The sequence below is a fragment of the Mauremys reevesii genome, linkage group 16 (genome assembly GCF_016161935.1).
Source record: "Mauremys reevesii isolate NIE-2019 linkage group 16, ASM1616193v1, whole genome shotgun sequence".
Taxonomy (NCBI): Eukaryota; Metazoa; Chordata; order Testudines; family Geoemydidae; genus Mauremys; species Mauremys reevesii.
The window spans coordinates 11,754,288-11,774,487 of NC_052638.1; the positions used below are offsets into that span (position 1 = coordinate 11,754,288).

A 20,200-nucleotide genomic window follows, 5' to 3' on the forward strand; every position below is an offset into this window, starting at 1 on the left:
CTACATATTGCAAAATCTTATGACCTCAAGTCAATCACTTGTGTTAAGCTTTCTACTAGGCCTTGCCAAGCCTAAATACTCATATTATATGTCCTCCTATTTGCATTTCAGCTATTTTAGATTATTAAAAGCAATCTTGCACATAAAATATAAACTGACCTTGACCCTATGAAATCAGGTGATGGGTCACAGGTCAATAACTCCCACAGGAACAAAGAACCATCATTGCCCTCCTCACTTCCTTTTCCAATCTCAAGATGTCCTTTTACCTTTACTAATAACCCAACAAAACAATTCTCTCCCTGGGGAGAAAGAATAGAACCCCCTGTGACCAATACTAGTCATATCACTCAATGCACTACTGGAAAATGCTCACATCCCACAGTGATGGACTCAGAGTGAGAACCTAAATAGAACAAGTACCCAAGTCCTGCATTTGGGCATTGAGATAGCATAGCATTCTGCAGGAGGGGCCCTCAGCTCTGAAACAAGCTCCTCCATGGCTCCAAAACAGCCCGGGTCTGTTGAACTACCAGACTTGCCGCAAGGTGTGTCTATGAGAGTCTGCAGCTTTGGCTTGCAGTTTGATGATAGTGGGGAGCTGTATGTTCTACAGTGGTTTAGAATTTTCATTTGCAACTTACAACACAGAGGCCTCAGTGTCTTGGATTGGCCCCTTTTCGATAAGTACATTCGGGTGTGAGTGCTCCAGTCAGGGGCGGCTCTAGGCACCAGCAAAACAAGCTGGTGCCTAGGCGCAAAAAAAAAGGGCGCGCGGCAAAGGGCGCCCCAGCTCATCCTGCGCGCGCCGGCCCCCCTGCCGCCGGGGGGGGCTGGGGGCTGCGCGGCGGCTCTGCCGCAGTGCGGTCGCGGGGCGCGCCGGCGGCTGCTCTCTGCTCCGCGGACATCACAACTCGCGCAGCTCAGCGGCCCGCCGGAGCCGCCCGCGTCCGCGGGGCGCGCAGTCATGTCCAGGCCAGCGGGCTGTCCGCTGCTCGCGCGCGCCGCGCCGCGCACTCCTGCTAGCAAACGGTAGAGCCGCCCCTGGCTCCAGTACTGGGTAAACATGACTTATAAAAGAACTAAGATTTAAAAAATTAGACTCTCCATAGTCTTCATATTCACAGTACATTTCTATTCCAGCATTTGTCTTCTGCTTCGTGAAATGTCAGCTGCTTACAACCACTGAAGACCTATACAAGTGCATTTCCAATTGGATCTTAAATTAGAAAAAGAAACAATTGAAGTTTTAAATCTATCTAGTGAACAATTACTGTACTAAATTCAAATCAAGCAATTTTCTGAAAGTACTTCAATAAATTATCTGTGTAATTAGCAGTAGAAGTCTGCTATTTTTAAACTCTGAACAATGATAAAATGCATTTTTTGTACCGTATGTTATCATGCAGATGAGGATGGTGCTAATTTCTTGGTTTTCAAGACAAATTATGGCAAACAAATATACGAGACGAGACACCGAGCAAGCAACAGAAACAAGAATGTACAAAGTAGGTGTGGGTACACATAGAGCCTAAGGAGCCAAAGTGTGATGTGATGGACTGACTTTATCACATTGCTTTCTATGGCTGACAGGACTCAAGTCCTAACTATTCCTGAACTTCAAATGTATCATCTGGCCTCTGATTTCTTCAGATAGTGAATTTATGGCCCAAATCGTCTTTCTTGGACACAAATTGAATCTGTTTTATCATCCGAGTTGCCTTTGATCTTAGCAAAGGTTAGTCCCCAAGCCCATTCTTTAAGATCCCATGATTACACTCAAGACTTGGTTGAAAGGGAACAATAAAGATTTCAGCTTAATAAAGACTACCTACCTATTAACACTAAATTTAGACAACCTGTACTTCCCTCCCTCTTAATGTGTAGATTATTACAAGACTGGAAGTTATATAACCAACATCTTATATATCCTGAGATCTATTTATGTTCAGTCTCTGAATTTAAAACTTCCTTTCAGCTTCCTCCACCTGATTTGCATATTAACTCAACATTAACGGTGATCGCCCCTTAAGCAGTGTGATATCTCCCCTACTACTTTGTACAGCTACAAACTTACTTTGAAATCTGCCTTCTTTCCTAAGTTTCTTCTACTGTCATTGGCTCTTGTTTAACAGAGACAAGAACAAATCACTAAAGAAACTGTGATGAATGGTTAAGCCTGCTAAGTAATACTCACCTAAGAACCTGGCAGATGGCTGTTTTATGGGTTTCTTTGGCCACAGTTTATATCCTCACAACAGGGAGACTAGATCTAACCATTTTTAGGGGCTCTCATCTTTTCTGAAGTCGTTGAGGTACCAGTTAAGCCTCAGAATCACAAGGAGTAGCACCCTCAGAGGTCTGTTCTTCCAGGCACCCATTTCTAGGACTTCTCACCACCTCCTGCTTTCTTTCCTCAAGGCACAGCTACAGAAGAAGTGCAAGTTCTGCCTGCAATGCCCATTGTTGTACCACAGCATTAGTACAAATTCTGGATGGAGGGTACCAGTATATAATCTGTAGATAGATTGGTGGACCTAGTGGAGAGAGGATTACGTGGTGCATAGGAAGTGAGGAAGTGAAATAGGGATGAGGAGGAAAATCAGAACAGAGATGTAGCTGGGTAAAAGAATATGTAAAGCCTTAAAGAAAAGAACTTTGATGCAGTAAGACACTGAAAACCAGTGAATGGAATGATATGGTGTAAGAAATGGGGAATCGTTGGTCAAGTTGTTATGGCTAATTAGTGTGAATTGAGCCCTTTTTATGTTCATGCACAGATCTCAGTTGCTACAAGTTATTTGCAGTTCCTTAGAGCCAGTCAAAAAAGACCACAAAAAAGACAGTGAGAAAACTTAAAATTACAAAAATGGATACATTTTTACTAGCTCTGCAGTTCATACCTAAAGGAATACTTTATACCAATACATTTAAAATTAAGGATGATCACAAAGTATCCATGATATGTGACTGGTAACTTACACCAGATGCTATTGTTGGGCCCCATTGTACCAGGGGCTGTACGACCACATGAGTTCAAGCCAAAAATGGCTTCCTCATGTGGTCCACACACACACACACACACAAAATAATCTAATTGAGGCACAATATAATTTTCTTTTACCTATGAGGCATTGCTTTATGAATTATGAAGACCATGCCTTCATCCATACATATAACTCAGCTGTCAAGCCCCTGCATATTATGCCAGATTTTCATTAACTTCCATGATCAACTTTTATCAACAAATCTACCTTGGAAAAACAAGCTGCCCAATTTTCACTCTTATCAGCTAAGTAATTAAAGAGGCTATAATTTCCATTCAGGAGGTTCCTATAACATACCTTTGATAGTTAATAAATTGAACCCCAGACCTGAAGTTTTTATTTACTTTGAATTGCTTTTTTGCTGGTATCACCAATGCCCTATGTTACCTGTGTGTGTTACAACTTTCTTGGTACATGGAACTGACAAAATTACAAAAGCCTGAAAGATAGCTGAGGCAGAAAGAAAAAGAAAACAAGTAACCAGGAAAAAAAAATAATTTGCTGACTAAAATATACATATATGGAGAGTTGCCTGATTCACATAGGCAGAATGTTTGTACTATACATGTAAAAGCAACAAAGAATCCTGTGGCACCTTATAGACTAACAGACGTTCTGCAGCATGAGCTTTCGTGGGTGAATACCCACTTCTTCACCCACGAAAGCTCATGCTGCAGAACGTCTGTTTATATAGTCTATGCAAGATTTGTTTCTTTTTTTCCAACTACAGCTGCCTTGTACTATACATGTAGATAGATTCTCTAATGAGGTTTGTTATACCTGTCACATATAGCAAAGTAATGATGTTACCTGTTGGTGAACAATAGCACTAAAGATACTGTCAGGTGCTTACTATAAAGTTTGTACCATTGGGATAGAACACCCTTCCTCATTCCATGCATCACCTTTAATTCAAGCAGATACTTGTGTTTAACTATTTAAACACGAAGGGATAGATCCTCAACTGGTGTAAATTAACATAGCTCCATTGTCTTAACCAGCACTACATCAACTGATATTAGCTGTGGATCTGGCACTTTAGATGAATCCTTGCATTTTGTTTTTAACCTTGTTGACAAGAATAGAAAAGCTAGTTTGGATAAAGTACCCAACATTCACCCTAAACTCAAACAAAATGTATCAGTTAGAAGCATCGAATATGACTGTTTTCCTTTTATTCACGTTGGTGCATCTCTGCCTTGACTGGAGTTTCGCCTTTGAGAAGAAGCAGAATCACCAAAACATCACAAGAAAAGGGAAATCTCATAGTATTTTCACCCAGTGGATAGAATAAACTGTGTGCCAGTTTCATGTCCATACCTGTACCCTCAGACAAATATCCAGACAATCTCTGAAAAAAGGCTAACTTAAGGATGACAGTCCTATTTACCCTATATATTGCTCCAGAACATCATGTGTAATAGTACAATAAAGCTCCTTTGGCCCAGAAATGCTCTACATTTTTCTTTGTCCTATCAGGTATGTTTTACAGTCACCCAGCTATGGAAAGCCTCTGCCTGAATGTGTTCACATTGCTCTGTTCTTGTAGATCAAAAAAAATAATCTATAGGTTCTGTGACATTGCACCCCATAATGTTTTATGGAAATATGCTTATGAATGTAAATATGACATGACTGGAATATGTTTTATGCTACATGTGCCATGTAACATATCACTGCAAAGGTTATGATCTGCTGAATACATTCCTCCTATTTGTATGCACGTATCATTTTTGTATTCGAAGTTATGAATATTGGCTATGTACTTATTTAATTTTAAGTAGCCTCAGTGAAGCAGTTGGTCAGCTTCCTGAGGAAAGACTATTCTCAGTAAGTGCCCAATCAAGAACCACTTAAGCCAACAATGAACTTGGAGGTGCCAATTCACATCTGAGCTTTCACAGGAATGTGGCTTGGCTGGTAAGGAACTCAGTCGTGCATGGACATGTGACTTGCCCATTTGACTCCAAAACTCCATTTTGTAGCTGGATTGTACACAGGGGGAAGGAGGGAGGGAAGTCAACCCACAAGAGAAAGTCTATTTAAAACCCTGGGAGACCCCTCCATTTTGTTTTCAGCTGGCTCAAAAGATAGCCTCTCCACCCCCAAAAGACACCTGAAAGAAACTGGAACAAAGGACAGTAACCATGGAGGGGGGGGGGGACAAAGGGGGAGAAGTGATCGCTGGACCCAGACTAGAAGGAGACTAGCCTGTAAAAGGAAGCTTACTGGAACACTGCTGAGGGTGAGGTTTTATCTGTATTCAGTTTTCTTATTGTATTAGGCATAGACTTGTGTGTTTTGTTTTATTTCGGTAATTCACTTTGTTCTGTCTGTTACTACTTAGAACCACTTAAATCCTACTTTCTATATGTAATAAAATCGCTTTTTACTTATTAATTATCCCAGAGTATGTAATAATACTGGGGGGGGACAGCTGTGCATACCTCTCTATCAGTGTTTAGAGGGTGAACAATTTATGAGTTTACCCAATATAAGCTTTATACAGGGTAAAACTGATTTATTTGGGGGTTGGACCCCATTGGGAGTTAGGCATCTGAGTGTTAAAGACAAGAACACTTCTGTAAGCTGCTTTCTGTTAAGCTTGCAGTTTATGGGACGTGGTTCAGACCTGGGTCTGTGTTTGTGGCCGGAAAGCGTGTCTGGCACAACCAGGCAGGGTTCTGGAGTCCCAAGCTGGCAGGGAAAGCAAAGGCAGAAGGAGTCTTGGCACATCAATTGGCAGCCCCAAGGGGGTTTCTGTGATCCACCCTGCCACAGGCTCTTCATTGATTTTTAAAAGTATTTGGTTACAGTCAGCTTGTTATTGCCCCTATGAAATTGGCTTTATAATGTATTATATTAATTTTGTGAAGCTCTTTGTGGGACAGGCATGAAATAATGTGATTGTTAAGTTCTTAACAGCAAAAGAGGCCAGGCAGTACAATTGTTAGAAGGGGGAAAAAAAGATGTGATTGCAAGGCCATGGTGTAGACATGACCTTGTTTGCAGCAAGATGCCCAATCAGCACATTACACAGCAGATTTTGTTACAGTAGTTAAAGACACACAATTTCTTGCCTTCTGAATGCATTCGCTTCAGGTTGTTATTAAGCCATAAACCCGATATTGCTTTTTGGAAGAAATAAAGCTGGTTAAAATCCATCAATTGGCACAGTAAATAAGGGTACATTGATCAGTGCAACAGAGTTTGGACCGGCTCTTACCTCTGCAATAAGGAGACCCTGGGCCTGAAGTCTTGGTAACAGTAATGTGAAAAGGTTTTATTAAAAAAAACACAATACCAACAACTTAAATTCTCATATCTATCAAATAAGTTAATTAAAATAGCTTCAGATACTACAGCTGCATATGGCTCCTTCTGACAGAATTGTAGTTTTATAAACACACATTTAATCTTTAATATTTCTCTCCTTGTTGTATCAAAGGCCCACATAAGCAGGGGGAACTGATTACACAGAAAGAGCTGTCAAATGCACAAAGTATGTAGACAAGGTAGTCAGAGAAATTTTTCCTTCTTTTCCAGCCATTTTGGTTTAAATTTTCTTAAATGGCTGGTGATATGGGGTCCCCAATTGGAGACACCTTAAAGGGCCTGAATTTTAGAGGTTGGGGGTGCACAGCACTTTCTGAAAATCAGGCCTCGTTAAGATGTGTCTAGTTGGGTGTCCAAAGTCAGTAGTCATTTTAGACCACCTTAGCCTTCCAGGGGCATCCCACTAATTAACTAGGCCACACGATGCCCCTGTGAGGCAAGGAACTGTTATTAACTTCAATTTACAGAGGAGGAAGCAGACAAAAAAAGTTTAATAATGGCTTGTTTCTGCTTCACACCCTGGGTCCATAGTAGAACCGTGAATGTGCTCCTCTGTGTGCATCCACAGCAGCAAGATTATCTACAGATGGTGAGAGCTTTTCCGTTTATGGCTTTCCACTCTGAAAACAATTTTAAAGTATTTAAAACAGGGATTTAATTCACATTTAACAAGACTTTATGGCATTTAGTTTGTTAACAGCAATGATTTGAGATTTAATAGGCAGATAATCAAACTCGTGTTTTAATGAGGCAAAATTTCACGCAAACAGTGTCCAATTAAATTATGATGATTATTATATGAAAGTTAAATTGTTTCTTAATCATAATGAATATTGAGGTATTTAATCCTCTTATTAAAGGAAACTATTAATGGCTTATGTATGTAAATTAAAGTGCACAGGATATAACTCTTACAGGGGCCTACAAGTCTGTTTTAGAAATCTATAACATTAACATACATTGCTTTTATCTTGTGTCAGTAAATGACCAGCACAACCCTGCCCCTGTGGTGTAGGGAAACGGCTACAGTCAGTTGAATTATTCATTGCCAAAAAAGCGATCCCCCAAATTTAACCTTGTTTCCTGTTTACTAACTCATCCCGATTTTTACAATGTCTGAATCATTTTAAAGGGTATTCACTGACCAGTTTATTCAAACAAGTTTTAGCTTATGGGTTGTTTGTGTACTGCTTATTTCAACTGTTCTCTGTTATTGATGGTGGGTGCTTGTTGGCCTACGTCACAGGGTGTATTTCCTGCTCCCTAATTGGAAGACAATCTCAGTGAAATGTTTGAACAAACAGCCATCGTGCTTCCTGTGTGAGTTTTCAGCTTTCGTCTTGATTTTTAAAATGATGATGCTTTTGAGATCCATGAATATTTAAACTTGCCGTATAAACTGGTAGACGTAAGAATACTTAGAGTAACAAACACAACCCCACTAATCACAGTGCAACTCATTTATTTGTGAAGTTATTTGCAAATCACTTTTTGACAAGTTCTATTTAACTTATAGGGAAGAGCAGGAACATAATGTTACCAGATCTCTCTTCTCAAAATGAAGGGGTAATATAAAACTCAAGTTACTAATCTTAACTTGATGGTACTAGTAAAGGCTCCATTATTTCCCATCAGAGAAGGGTTTGGACAGAAATAAACATTTGCCAGGTGCTTATAAGTACTTGAAAACATGGCTAAGTCAATGCTAACACTCCAACCATGCTGGTAGCCCCAGAACTTGACGTCAGGCATTTGGTACACAAATAAATTACTTGGAAAATGACTGCTTGGATCTGCACCAAGTATCAGCCAAATATTGTGCAATATTCATATCATGGAGGAGAAACCCTCCACTCACAGAAACCTAAGGAGAATGAAGAAAAGATATAGTACAAACAGAGACAAGAGGAGATAAATATTTTAGGCTAAATTATTTCCTGGACGGCACTTTAGGTTACACTATACTACCCACAAGTAGTACTCTCTGTCACTTTCAGATAGAGTAGAGCCCCTATTTATTAATTAATTGGGGATAGAGTTCATAACACTGAACATCTCAAAATTACAGTAAGCGCAGTGTACAAATTTCAGTATGGTGAACTGCATCACGATCCTCTTGTCCACCAATGCAAAGTGACTTCCGGTGCATGGTAGGCACTGGAGTGTGAGGGGATGTTGACTTGTTCTTCATTGATATCACTTCCATTATGTGATTTTTGTTTGCAAGACTGGTGTTCTTCAAATCAAGATTCCACTGTAATTAATTACTACTTCTGCTGCAATCACACTGATCTCTTCTTGCGTCTTATTCCTTCATTTATTTTTGCCTGCCTCACCCCACTGAAGTCAAGAAAGATGTTCAGGTGCATAAGAAAAAGGGTTTATCTTAATGTGCATCAGAAACGTAAGGAGGAGGAGTTTCTCCTAAAGGTTCAGCTCCAGTTTGGTGAAATTTGGTAACATGTTGTTTTCAGTCTTAGTCCAGAAAGCACCAGCAATTTTTATCCTACATTATGATTGTAAAACTGGTACCTTCATCCTTTAGCAGCACCAATGGGTGGCAGGAACTTCTTACCCTGATGTAGGCAATCTCTAAACTGATGGAGGTCACATACTGTTACTGGCTTGACAAAGGCACACATCCATTTGGTAGTGTGCTGTCACACAAGTCTTTCAACTTGCATCTGATACTATAAACAGCCTAACAGAGAGATTGAGAGAGAAAAAGATGGTCTACAATTGGTGTAACTAATGTCATGGATAGAATTAGCCAACTCCACCCCTCCCTGCTTAAATCTACAAAAGCCTTTTCTCTGCTGTTTTAATTTCTTGTCAGGAAGGATTTCCTTCATTAAAATCTCTCTGTAGACACATGCACGGAGCTCATCACCATGGTCTGAGTGCCTGAACATGGCAGCAATATTAATGTATTTTAGAGTCTCACAGCAAGAACTCCAAAAGTTAACAGTTCATGCAATAGATGCTGTGGAAGCAGAGTGAAGAGGAAGAAGGTATTTCAGTCTTATGTTCAAACTCCATGGTTTTCTCACATTCCACATTAGCTACATAATATCAGTGTGGATGCTCTATTGCTACTTGGCTTAAGAATCAAGGCACTGAGCAAGGTTCCAGATTTAACAGGGCCTGTTTTGTTAATAAGAAACAGCAGGAAAGTAGCAAATAGCTGTGTATTATATAAGGTGATTCCCTTAAGTACTATACAAGCAAGACAGTAACTTAAGTATTAATGCTCCGAATTCCAACTTTAAAAGCATTTGTGTATTTACTGTAGCTGAAAAGTCTCAAGACCAACAGCATAACTGAGCTGCAAAAAAACCTAATCTTACAAACATCCTGCAGTTCATGTCATTAAGTCAGGAGGAGTGCATAGTGTGACCTGATTTTAAGTAGTATATCTTTCAAAGACACTCTCTTTGATACTATCAACAGCATGTTTTACTGCTTCAGTGATCTTTTAATCTGCTAATCATTGTTCACTTGGCCACCTAGCTAAACCAGAAAGTAAAATCTGAAGTTTTCTTCAGCTCTGTTCCTGAACTGTGTTTGAAGCAATGTCTACACTACCCGCTGGATCGACGGGCAGCAATCGATCTATCAGGGATCGATTTATCACGTGTAGTGTGTAGACTGTACTCCAACTTGGCGAGACGCAGAAGCGAAGTCGATGGGGGAGCCGTGGCAATCGACCCCGCACTGGGAGGACGCGAGGTAAGTCGAACTAAAATACGTCAACTTCAGCTACGCTATTCTCATAGCTGAAGTTGCATATCTTAGGTCAATCCCCACCTCCGCCAGTATAGACCAGGCCTGAGTCACACTTGTCTATGCAAACAGTTGTACTTCAACCTAGGAAAGTCAGTAAATACCTACATTGCTTCCTTCCCAGCATCTAGGACTGGTAGGAAACTCTTTCTACCTGAGAATAGCCATAAGCTGTTTTTCCCGACTTCTTTAATAAGTTCATGCATAAGAACATGTCTCAGCTCACTAACCAACAAAGCTGCAGCGTAAGAGAGTAAGTGCTTCTATCCTGTGATACGAAGATTTACACTTTGGGGGACTGCAGCAATATTAGTTATGAAATTGAGACATCTTCTGGTACTTGGCATTAGCCTTAGTTTGTAACAGTCTCCTTTTCTCATCTTCTAGGTCCCTTCCTGGGAATCAAACAAAATACAACGATCTGAGAATTTGCCCTTTCAGTGTCGGGAATTTGGGTGGCTGATTCATCAGGTGCCATTTCTGTTTCCTTCTTTTTGTCAGTTCTCACCATTCTTAGTAGCTGAACATTTTAGGTTCTCCTGGCAAAAGGGCTTATTTCTGTTAGAACTCTTTGGATGGGTGTGGAGTAGGGAGGAAGGAAGGGATCTTCCACAGAATGGAATCATCCATAGACTAGGATCATCCACAGAATCTCCAAGAATGTACTTCATCCACCACATATTCACATTAATAGGGATAAGCAGAGCTATCATAGTAAAATCAGACTTAAAATCATCAACACTAAAACAAACAAGAGTTTGGAAGGGACGTTAACCCTCCAGCTTTAGGGCTTAAGCCAACCTCTGCTGAATGAGGGTCAGGATGAAAATCTTCCTGTGGTTATCCCATAACTACCCTCACCAATGTGTCTTGCACCTTCCTCTGAAACATCTGCTGTTGATTATAGTTAGTGAGAGGATACTACTGCTAAATGAAGCACTGGACAATCCTCCTTTATGTAATCATCATCATGTTCCTATTACGCCTCTGGCATTTAGGGCAGCAACGAAGCTCCTCCACTCCTGTCTGTTTCTGGCATGTCTTTCAATGGTTCCCCAACTGTGCCCCAGGTTTTTCAGCCTGGCTTCCACAGCTTTTCGCCATGTTGTTTTCGGGTGGCCTTGTTTTCGCTTGCCTTCAGGAGTCCATCTTATTGCTACTCTGGTGATGGAATCAGTTTCCATGAGAAGCACATGACTGATCTATCTCCAATGCCACCTGGCAATGATGGTGCTCAGATCCTCTTGGCTTCACTGTGTCAATAGACTTTCGTTTAGGGGGTCACAAATTACAACTTCTCATATTCACTGTTACTAACCCCTGGAAATCTTCAGTAATGGCAGCACATTTCTACACCTTCAGTATTGTCACTCCTCAAAGCCTTCCCTTTGGAAAGGATCCTCAGAAGAGTCGCTGCACTATAAGAAAGTGAAGCACTATCAGACAGTGTGCAATTTTCTATTTATATATACAAAGAACAACTATTCCAGATCCCACAGCAACTCCAGTTCTTTCTAGCTCTGGGACAGTTTTCCAACACCAGTTTCACTCATGCTAACTTTAAAAAGGGTGAGAGAAACAATTAGGAATGAATAATTTCTACAGTCAAGTTAGCACAGGAGAGGAAAAAACACTACAGAATATTTGGGCAAAACTGTTTTCATGAAGGCAGTTTCAAGCAAACACATGAACAGAAGCAGAACTTCTGAAGAGTTTGACTAAACATGCAAAAAATGGAAGATACCTTCTGGGAAGGAAATTTTTACTTCCAGGGATCAGAGAGAGGATTGCCAGCCCTTAATCCCTAAAGCCTGAAGAGCCTGTAGCATGAGTAGTTTTCAGAGGTTGACAAGTATTCTATGGAGGATTCCAGATTTGAGCAGAGGTCTGTATCATCATAAAAGCTCTTTCCTGAAGACACCAGGGAATTTCTGATGTGCAGATTGCCTGGATAGCAGGATCAGAATAATCAGGAATAATCTAAGTTTCCCTAAAACACTCCCTGACAAGATAGAATCAAATTCTAGAGGCTGTTCCTGGAGAGAATTTTCCCCATAAAGGAAGATAAGTAAGATCTTTAAAAACGAAAAGAAAAAACCCTGAACAGTTGGGCAGTGGAAAAGGCAGGTAACTCCCATGTTTGAAGAAATATGAAAATGGCAGGCAACAGCCAACAGCATACAACCTTGGTAAGACAGAAGGTGTTGAATTTCACACTGTGCCTGAATTAAAGGCTAGGAATACAGTAAGTACAGTGCAGGGAGAACAGTAGTGGTGCAGAAAGTCACTCTTATTAAACATACCACACAAAACTAGCCAGCTGTCATGAGGAAAGTGAATCAGAAAGACTGCCAAAGCCAGTCACTGACAGATGTTCCCTCAAGAGTCTGAAGCTGCTGGCCACAGACAAAGAGAAAGCTCTGGAAGTGTTGCCACAAAAATACAGTCACCAAGAAGCAGCCAAGGGCCATAAAAATGACAGACAGTGAGTAATAAGGGGAACGCTGAAAAACAACGGACCTACTACAGTTTCATGCACATTCTGCCATCATACCTAGTAGGAGTTGAAATTGGCACAAGGCTTCCTTTAGAATTCAAAGTAACGTGTGACAAAACTGATGCTAAGTCCTGTGTCATTGCAGTTACAAAGGAAAAGAGTTACTGCACTTCTATGCAGTTACCGCAGGTTCTATTTGTCCTATGGAGAAAGAAGGCCAGATTTGGCTTTCAGTCACAGCGATGCAAACTCCAGAGTAATTCCACTGACTTTGATGAACATTTGAAGTTTATGACAATGTCAGTTATCCTTGTGAATTTGATATAGAATGAGTCATTTAGCTCCATCGAGGATCTAGGCCATTGATTTTCAAACAGTGAGGAGCACCCTGGGGAGGCACAATCAGGTTATGGCAGGCATGCAAGGTAGGGCACGGGGCTGCAGCCAGCCAGGTGTCCAGGCCAGGGCAGCAGTGGGGACAGCATGCAGGGAGTCCCCAGCGGTCATGGGGAATAGACAGAGGACTACAGGGAGCACAATGCAGCCCCACCCACAGCAGCTTGTTCTCCCCCCCCGGTCTGCACCCCTGGGTACTCCCTGCATGCGCTTCCTGCTATTGCCCTGCTGTGGGCAGGACAGCCAGCCAACCAGCCAGCCACAGCCTTGGTATTTTAAACCCTTTGGAGCCTGCAGGAGCAAGAGGCTTTGGGTCAGGAAGCGGGTGGGGTGGGGAAGGCATCAGCATGGGCTTCACCCAGGAAGGAGTCAGTCAGGTCCTGCTGCTGCCCAGGGTATGAGTCACCTTCTGCCCAGACGGATGGGCGTTGGGGTGGGTGGGACTGTTCTGTGACTCCCATGGAGAAAAGGGGCACAGCAATCAAAGTTCAGGAACCTCTGCTCTAGATTAAACTGCACCTTTTCCTGTTTTATAGACTGAAAGTCTCTTAGGCACTTCTCTGCCTTATTACTGCAGTATCAGAGCACCTCACCATCTGTAACAAATCTATCCTCAACACCCTGGAGAGGCAGGGCAGGGCTATTATCCCCACTCTACAGATGGGGAACTGAGGCCAGAGAGACTAAGTGATTTGCCAAAGGTCACACAGGAAGTCTGTGGCAGAGTGGAGAACTGAACCCAGGGCTGAGTCCCAGGGTAGCATCCAAACCGCCTAGTGGGAAGAAAGTGAGATGAGATGTTCTGAACCAAGCCTTCATTTAAGGGTTAATTTCTATGCCAACTTAGTAACTTGCGGCCACAATAGCACAAACATTTTCATTCAGGTACATTTTCTTGGGTTAGCCCAAGTGACACTTCAGTAACAGAAATCAGCTTTTTCTTAAACTGATTTAAATGTTACAGGCATCCCAAGTCACAAGATGGGTACATTTTCCCCTCACCTTCGCTTCTCGGCAGTGACTCCAGATGACTCCGACTTCAGCATGCACCATGCTGTGACATTACACCAACCAGAGCTCTGGCCCAAGCATGGGGTTGTCCTATAGTGGCTTAAATAACTAGTGTTCCTTAGATTATATTGCACATTGCCTAGCAGGCCCCAGCACCTACTGTGGTGTGGGGGGGTTGTTTTTAATATTTAAATATATAGTGCAAAAATATGCAGCTGTCACTGTCACTTTTCTGAGCCCCTGTTGGTCAGCTCCACTGGGGCTCCAGGGTAATGATGACATCCTAGCAGGAGGCCTGCTTGAGTGTCATAGTAAATAGGAACCAGCAGGGGACAACACTGGGAACATGAGGGGAAAAACTGGTTACAGTGAAATTAATAAAAGCACACAGTAAATGTACCGTGAGACTGCCAGGTTCCTGTGCACTTACTCATGGTATTAAACACTAGGTTATGTCCGTTTGGAAGATTAGGCCCTAAATAATAGGACTGTGTTGAAAACAAACCATATTAAAGCTACTACTGGTCGTTCACTGATAATGGCATTTTAGCTCTCAGAGTTGGAGAGAAACAGGCCGGCAGCGAGCGATAAGAGTTCAATATAACAGCCCAGTCAATAAGGGAAGAATGAATTCAAAAGACTTAGCTAGTGCATATACATTAGTTAGGAAAGAAAGATACTGACCCAGTAGTTTGGACAGTACGAATACAGTAATGAGACAGGGAAACACTAAACATCAGAAGTTTCCCTCCATCTTAAGTTTCAATTGTGATGTTGACGGATTATTTGGAAGAAATAAGAACTCGGGGCCTGATCCTAAAATGGGTTGATCAACTCCTGCAAGAGGGTGAGTGCCTTTAATTCATATTGACTTCTGTAGGAACTCAGGATGCTCAGCACGTTGCAGGATTAAACCTCACAAGTCCATAATGAGAGATCTAAGAAGCCAGCACCACTTCTCCCTTACGTGACATAATCCATATTTTCACCGCAGATGTTATAGCTGGCAAGCAGTGCACTCAAAACTGGGCCATTATTAACAGGTTTTGTTATGTTGTGTGAAATGCTGATTAGCAAAGCTGTCTCAGTGTGTACGCAGTCTCCACTAGTCAACATGTGGGATGACAAAGGCAAAGGAGACATAAAAAGGAAGGAGGCCTCTGTTTCTTTGAGCATCAGAGGAGGTTTTACAGCAGCTCTTCCTTGCGTGCTGATGGAAGAGATCTGAAATGGTGCTTGGGAGGGGGTAGAAGAGGAAAAGTTGGTGATTTGCTTCAAAATAAAACGTTTCTTTCCTGCCTAGCAGTGACGACTAGAGAGAAGTGTGTGCTTGATAGGCAGAAGTCTTAGTGAGATGGCTGAAGAGAAACAGGAATTTTTAGGTGCCAGGGAGAACAAACACAAAATCCTTTCATCATGTCTGCGCTCACTTTCCCCGTGCACACAGGGTAACTTGTCAGACTAGCTGCATTAGACACAACGTACGGCTAAGGATGGTGCTTCTGAAAGCACAGATCCTGAACGACTATAACAATACACCACTGCGGATTGAAAATGACATTTCAACTTTCATGAGATGTATGGTCTGTTGAATGCTTGATTCAATGTATGTTGCAGTCCCAGGCTGTCTTGGAGAAATGTCATAAACTTGGCCCCATTGATCTAATTGAAACATTATGCCAAGAAATGTTTAGATGCAATGATGCTAATAGAAACTGGCCTCATTAATGCCTGAGAAATCCATAGCAAACATGAAAGGAAGAGATATCAAGTGGGAAGGGTCTATAGCACTCTTCCTGTCAGATCCACAGTAATTAGCAATACCCATCAGTTCACTGATCAGCTGTAGCTGCCCCTCCACTTACAATGTAGAGTGGCTCTTCCTTGGCATCCCAGAAAGCAAATGATCAGGAATGGACAGCTTAGATCTATAGAGTTCCACTTGCAAACCCAGCTCTCTATGCAAAGAGATGCCATTAACAAACCATTCAGAGCAGTTTACCTATACCCTTCATTCTATTTCTTGCATTTTTTCCTCCTCTTCAGTCAGATGGACACAACATCAAAATGCTTTTAGTCGTCCTGCCATATTGTATCAGCTTGTCCTTTTCCCCTTGCTACAAAATCGTAATGTATCAACTTGATACAGCTTGATATTTACAGGTCACTAGTTCCAATTGTATGAAGGGATAAAATATCATGTGAGAGGCCTGCATAGGATTTGGGCAAAGATTTTGATCAGAGGTGGAGAGCAGTGCTTTAGTGATTAGAGAACTAAGTGAATTACTCTTGCTAATGGAGACAGTAGCAGACCAAAGGCCACACAAAGTAACATTAAAATACTGGACAACAAGCTCTTGCCTGTCATCAGGAACTGAGCATCATAAGATTGAGCAAAGACAAGCCTCAGGCAGGTTTCAATAACAAAAACTAAGTCAATCTGACGTGTGAAATGAAGAAAGAGGGTTTTACTCCCGGACACGAATATTTGTCCTTTAAGAACTGCAACTATTTAGCTGATGTGCGGTAATCAAATCCCAACAGCATAGCACATTCTTTCTAAGTTTACTTCAATAACATCTAATGTTTTACAGCCCAAACATCGTAGAGGGTGCATAAATCAGACACATTACTGAATGGGCACTATCACCAGCTTTTGAAGCTGGCATAATGAAATCCTTCCTTCTCTGCAGACAGTTTATCAGCACAATAAATCATAGGGATCTGAAGTCTACAGAACACAATTTCTCCAGGTTTACCACATGTAATGAGCAGCACAGAAACATGCTGTACAACCTCATGCTCCCTCCTCTTTAACCAGCAGAACTCCATTGATTTCTACGGAGTTATTCCTATTTAAACCAGTGAGAGATGATAATTGCGTCAAAAGTTTATCCTCGTGATCTTAAGCCCCAGCACCTAGAATCAGGAAACATCCAGGGTTTTGCCTCCTTTGCCGGGTTAGAGGAAAGCACCTCTATTTCCGCCCTCCAGATGGTTGGCACGTTCCTTCTGAAATGCTGCAATCACAGCGGAACAGCAAAGTTTAAAGAACGCCATCACACAGATGCTACGCTCACATTCAGCAGCACAGACATTAATCTTGGCATATCAGCCAAGAAAATGGTTTGTAAATTTCCAGAATCATTGAACTTAGTACATCTAAATCTGGAATTGTTTTGTTGGTGGAGACTAAAACAAAAGCCCCAAAGACATCACTTGGCAAAATAAGTAAGTGATTAGATCTGAAAAATGAATCATTTAAATTGACAACATCGAGGTAGATATGTTAAATCAAGATTAAATGGATTTTTTAAACAGGATACCACACATTATTGCAGTAACCATTGCTCTATAATTAAATTACTTTCCATAAAGGACAGTAATCATTTTTTTTCCTCTTGGAAAATTAGCCAGTGATTTGAAGTGCTCCTAAGAGGAGGAGGACATGAAACATTTGCTGTGAACAGAAATAAATTTCACCAGTCCAAATCTGGAGTAACATGATAAACTTCACAAGTTGGTAAAGGCATAATTGAGCTCAGAATTTGGCCTATTATCTTTAAACAACAGAAAGATATTGATAATTAAAAGGGAAATTAGAAAAATATAAATAAATACCATTGAACTGACAGCGTTCTCGTTCACAGCACCCTGTACACAGGATTTCATGAAAAAACCTTCTTTGAGAAAAGTGAATGCAAACAAGAAGTCCCTTGTGTTTTGGCTCCAGACAGGACAATCAAAATGGAGGTGGCTTGTCTGTAATATTAGAGCAAACCAGCAAGAACGAAAGACAGAACAGAGTCAAATCACCTCTGGGGTGACTGCCAAAACCAACAGTGACCGAGATTAATTTGGCCCCTTCGATGCCAGATATTATCAGGTCTTTATCTCAGTTTCTCCCCAGGCAGGGATCCTGCATAGATAATTGTACTGCTCTTTCCCTGGTTTGCCTTCAAGTTACTATTGATCTCACTCTTTAGTACAGGTATTTTATTTCATTTTTAATCCTTTCTTTATTCTCTTTTTTCAGCAAGGGGCTCTTAAATCCAAACCCAAACCCACCCTCCCCTCTGACCCCAGAAAAATGGTTAACTTGTTCTCTCAAGGCAACAACTCCTGGTATTTGGCAGATACGTAGCAGGGTTTTAAGAGTTCTTTCTACATTAAAGGATGCCTTCCTTCCCCAGCAGAAGCTGATCTAACTGGCTGAGCGTGGAAAGCCTCCGCCCAAGCCTGTGCATCTCTCTCTGTGCCAAGGGACAGAGAAACACCGTAACTCAGCCTATGTATTTTTTTTCCTTCTCCCTCAGGGCACTTTTTAAAAGAGCTCTGAGTCCTGCAGCAACAGGAATCTGCAGCTCACAGGGGTCCTACCCTATAAGGGACATGTTGAAACGTTGATGTGACCTTTACTGCACAGACTCCAGGAGGTCAATGGTGTGTATAAACAGCTCTTCATGCTCACAGCTGTGGTTGCCACTACAGCCCTCTTTGGGACCCATAAATCTCCCTATTAATCCCATCCCTGTATAGGGTACAACTGGTTTCCCCCAGCCTCCTATTTAATAAGAAACCCCACCCATTATGCCAATAACTCCCTCCACAAACACTCCACTTGTTGGTGCGGAACCTATTCTCTCATGGTGTTGCTGGGAGAAGATTGGACACTGGATCTTGAGATTTGCAGCTAGGCACCTGAATCAAATTGCTTTGCAGAGGGACCAGGTTTCCTGGAAATGGCCCCATTCTCATCTTCCCCAAGTCTGAAAATGTCACCTCTGCAATACTGCTCTGAACTTGCAACCCCAGGCCCACAACAGCAATTCTATGCCACATCCCTAGACTTGAAACTGTCTGTAGAGTAAACAGGGCAAGAACAACAGTGGAAATAAATTGCTGTATTCAGGTAAAGTAAAATATCTCCCATCTCACCTCAGATTCTCACTGAGAAAGCAGAACAGATCTCTCTTTAGGAATCCAAAACAGATCGTCCGAGAAAGGATAATCTCTGTAATTCATTGCGTCCTGGCAATATTGGACTTGGCCACAGTTGCATGTCTTCCCATTGGGATAAGTGCAAAATCCATTTCAACGCAACGAAACCCACATGATTCCACAAAACTACCAATGCCTCAACACATACATCGCTTAATATTTCGTGAACCTGTGACAGCGGAATGGCCAAGGGTGAAGGCCTGTCTGTAACATGACTCAGTGGGATTTTAAGAAGAAGAGGCGCACCCTTCCCCAGGTACAGACCCAGAGGAATGGGCCTCTGGGCCCCAGCAGCAGGGGTGCTCTAAGGACTTAGCTTTTGTTTTGCCTTATTTTGTGAGTTTGGCAGTGAAATGTGCCCTGAGGAGAGGACCTGACAAGAGATTTGGGTGGCTCCGAATTCTTCCCCTGCTGACGAGAGAGCCAACCATTGTACACCACTGAACAAGCTGCTTTGCAAATAGGACAGAATCTAAGTCACAAAGATGAACAATTACAACAGGATCAGTCAGTTACTTTTTCTCGGGCAGTTGGTTTATGTTCCTTCAAGATGTGTGTAATTTACAGACCACTGCTTTCAGGCATAGAGTAGTTCTGAACTGCTTAAGGAACACATTTACTTGTTAAGAGTTTCAGGTTAGTGTCACATTGATTCTAAGAATATCGCAGCCATAGAATGACATGACCTTCCTTTTCAAAGCATTAACCTGCATTGCTCTCTTAAAGTCTCCTGGGTTGTATGAGGCTTGGGGGTGAGGAGGAGTTACATACAATTATCCATGAGAACATTCTAGGCTCATTAAAAAGAAAAGCAAAATAAATATATATGAATATACAGACTTACCATTTTTGTCAGCGCGTCTGAAAATCTAGAATTAAAAGAAGAGAGACATTTTTACTATTTTTTGTGATTTGTTACATTTCTTTTTTACTAAATGGTTAATCCCAAGATTATATCCAGTTCCAAACCTGAACAGTGTGATCAAGATTTCTAGCCTGTCAAAGCTCATTTCTAATGGTATTTTTATTTTGTATTTTAGAGAGTATTTACTGTGAAAAACAGAAGTTATTGGCCTATTATATCCTGGGATGGTAGGAGGCATCCACTAGAAAAGGCCCTTTCCTGATG

General features: G+C 41.6%; 1 protein-coding gene across 6 annotated transcripts in view; it reads right to left on the minus strand.

Moving 5' to 3' along the window:
- Window positions 1-20,200, minus strand: part of NECAB2 (N-terminal EF-hand calcium binding protein 2) — a 355,015-nt gene that overhangs the window by 260,562 nt on the left and 74,253 nt on the right. For 2 of the 6 annotated variants that reach the window (XM_039503543.1, XM_039503541.1), the window contains exon 2: window positions 19,916-19,940. The exons of 3 other annotated variants lie outside the window; for them this stretch is intronic. In XM_039503543.1, coding sequence (XP_039359477.1) covers window positions 19,916-19,940 — 25 coding nt within the window. Of the gene's footprint in view, window positions 1-6,273; window positions 6,306-19,915; window positions 19,941-20,200 lie in introns of all 6 variants that reach the window. One more of the 6 variants, XM_039503540.1, reaches the window with a different exon arrangement.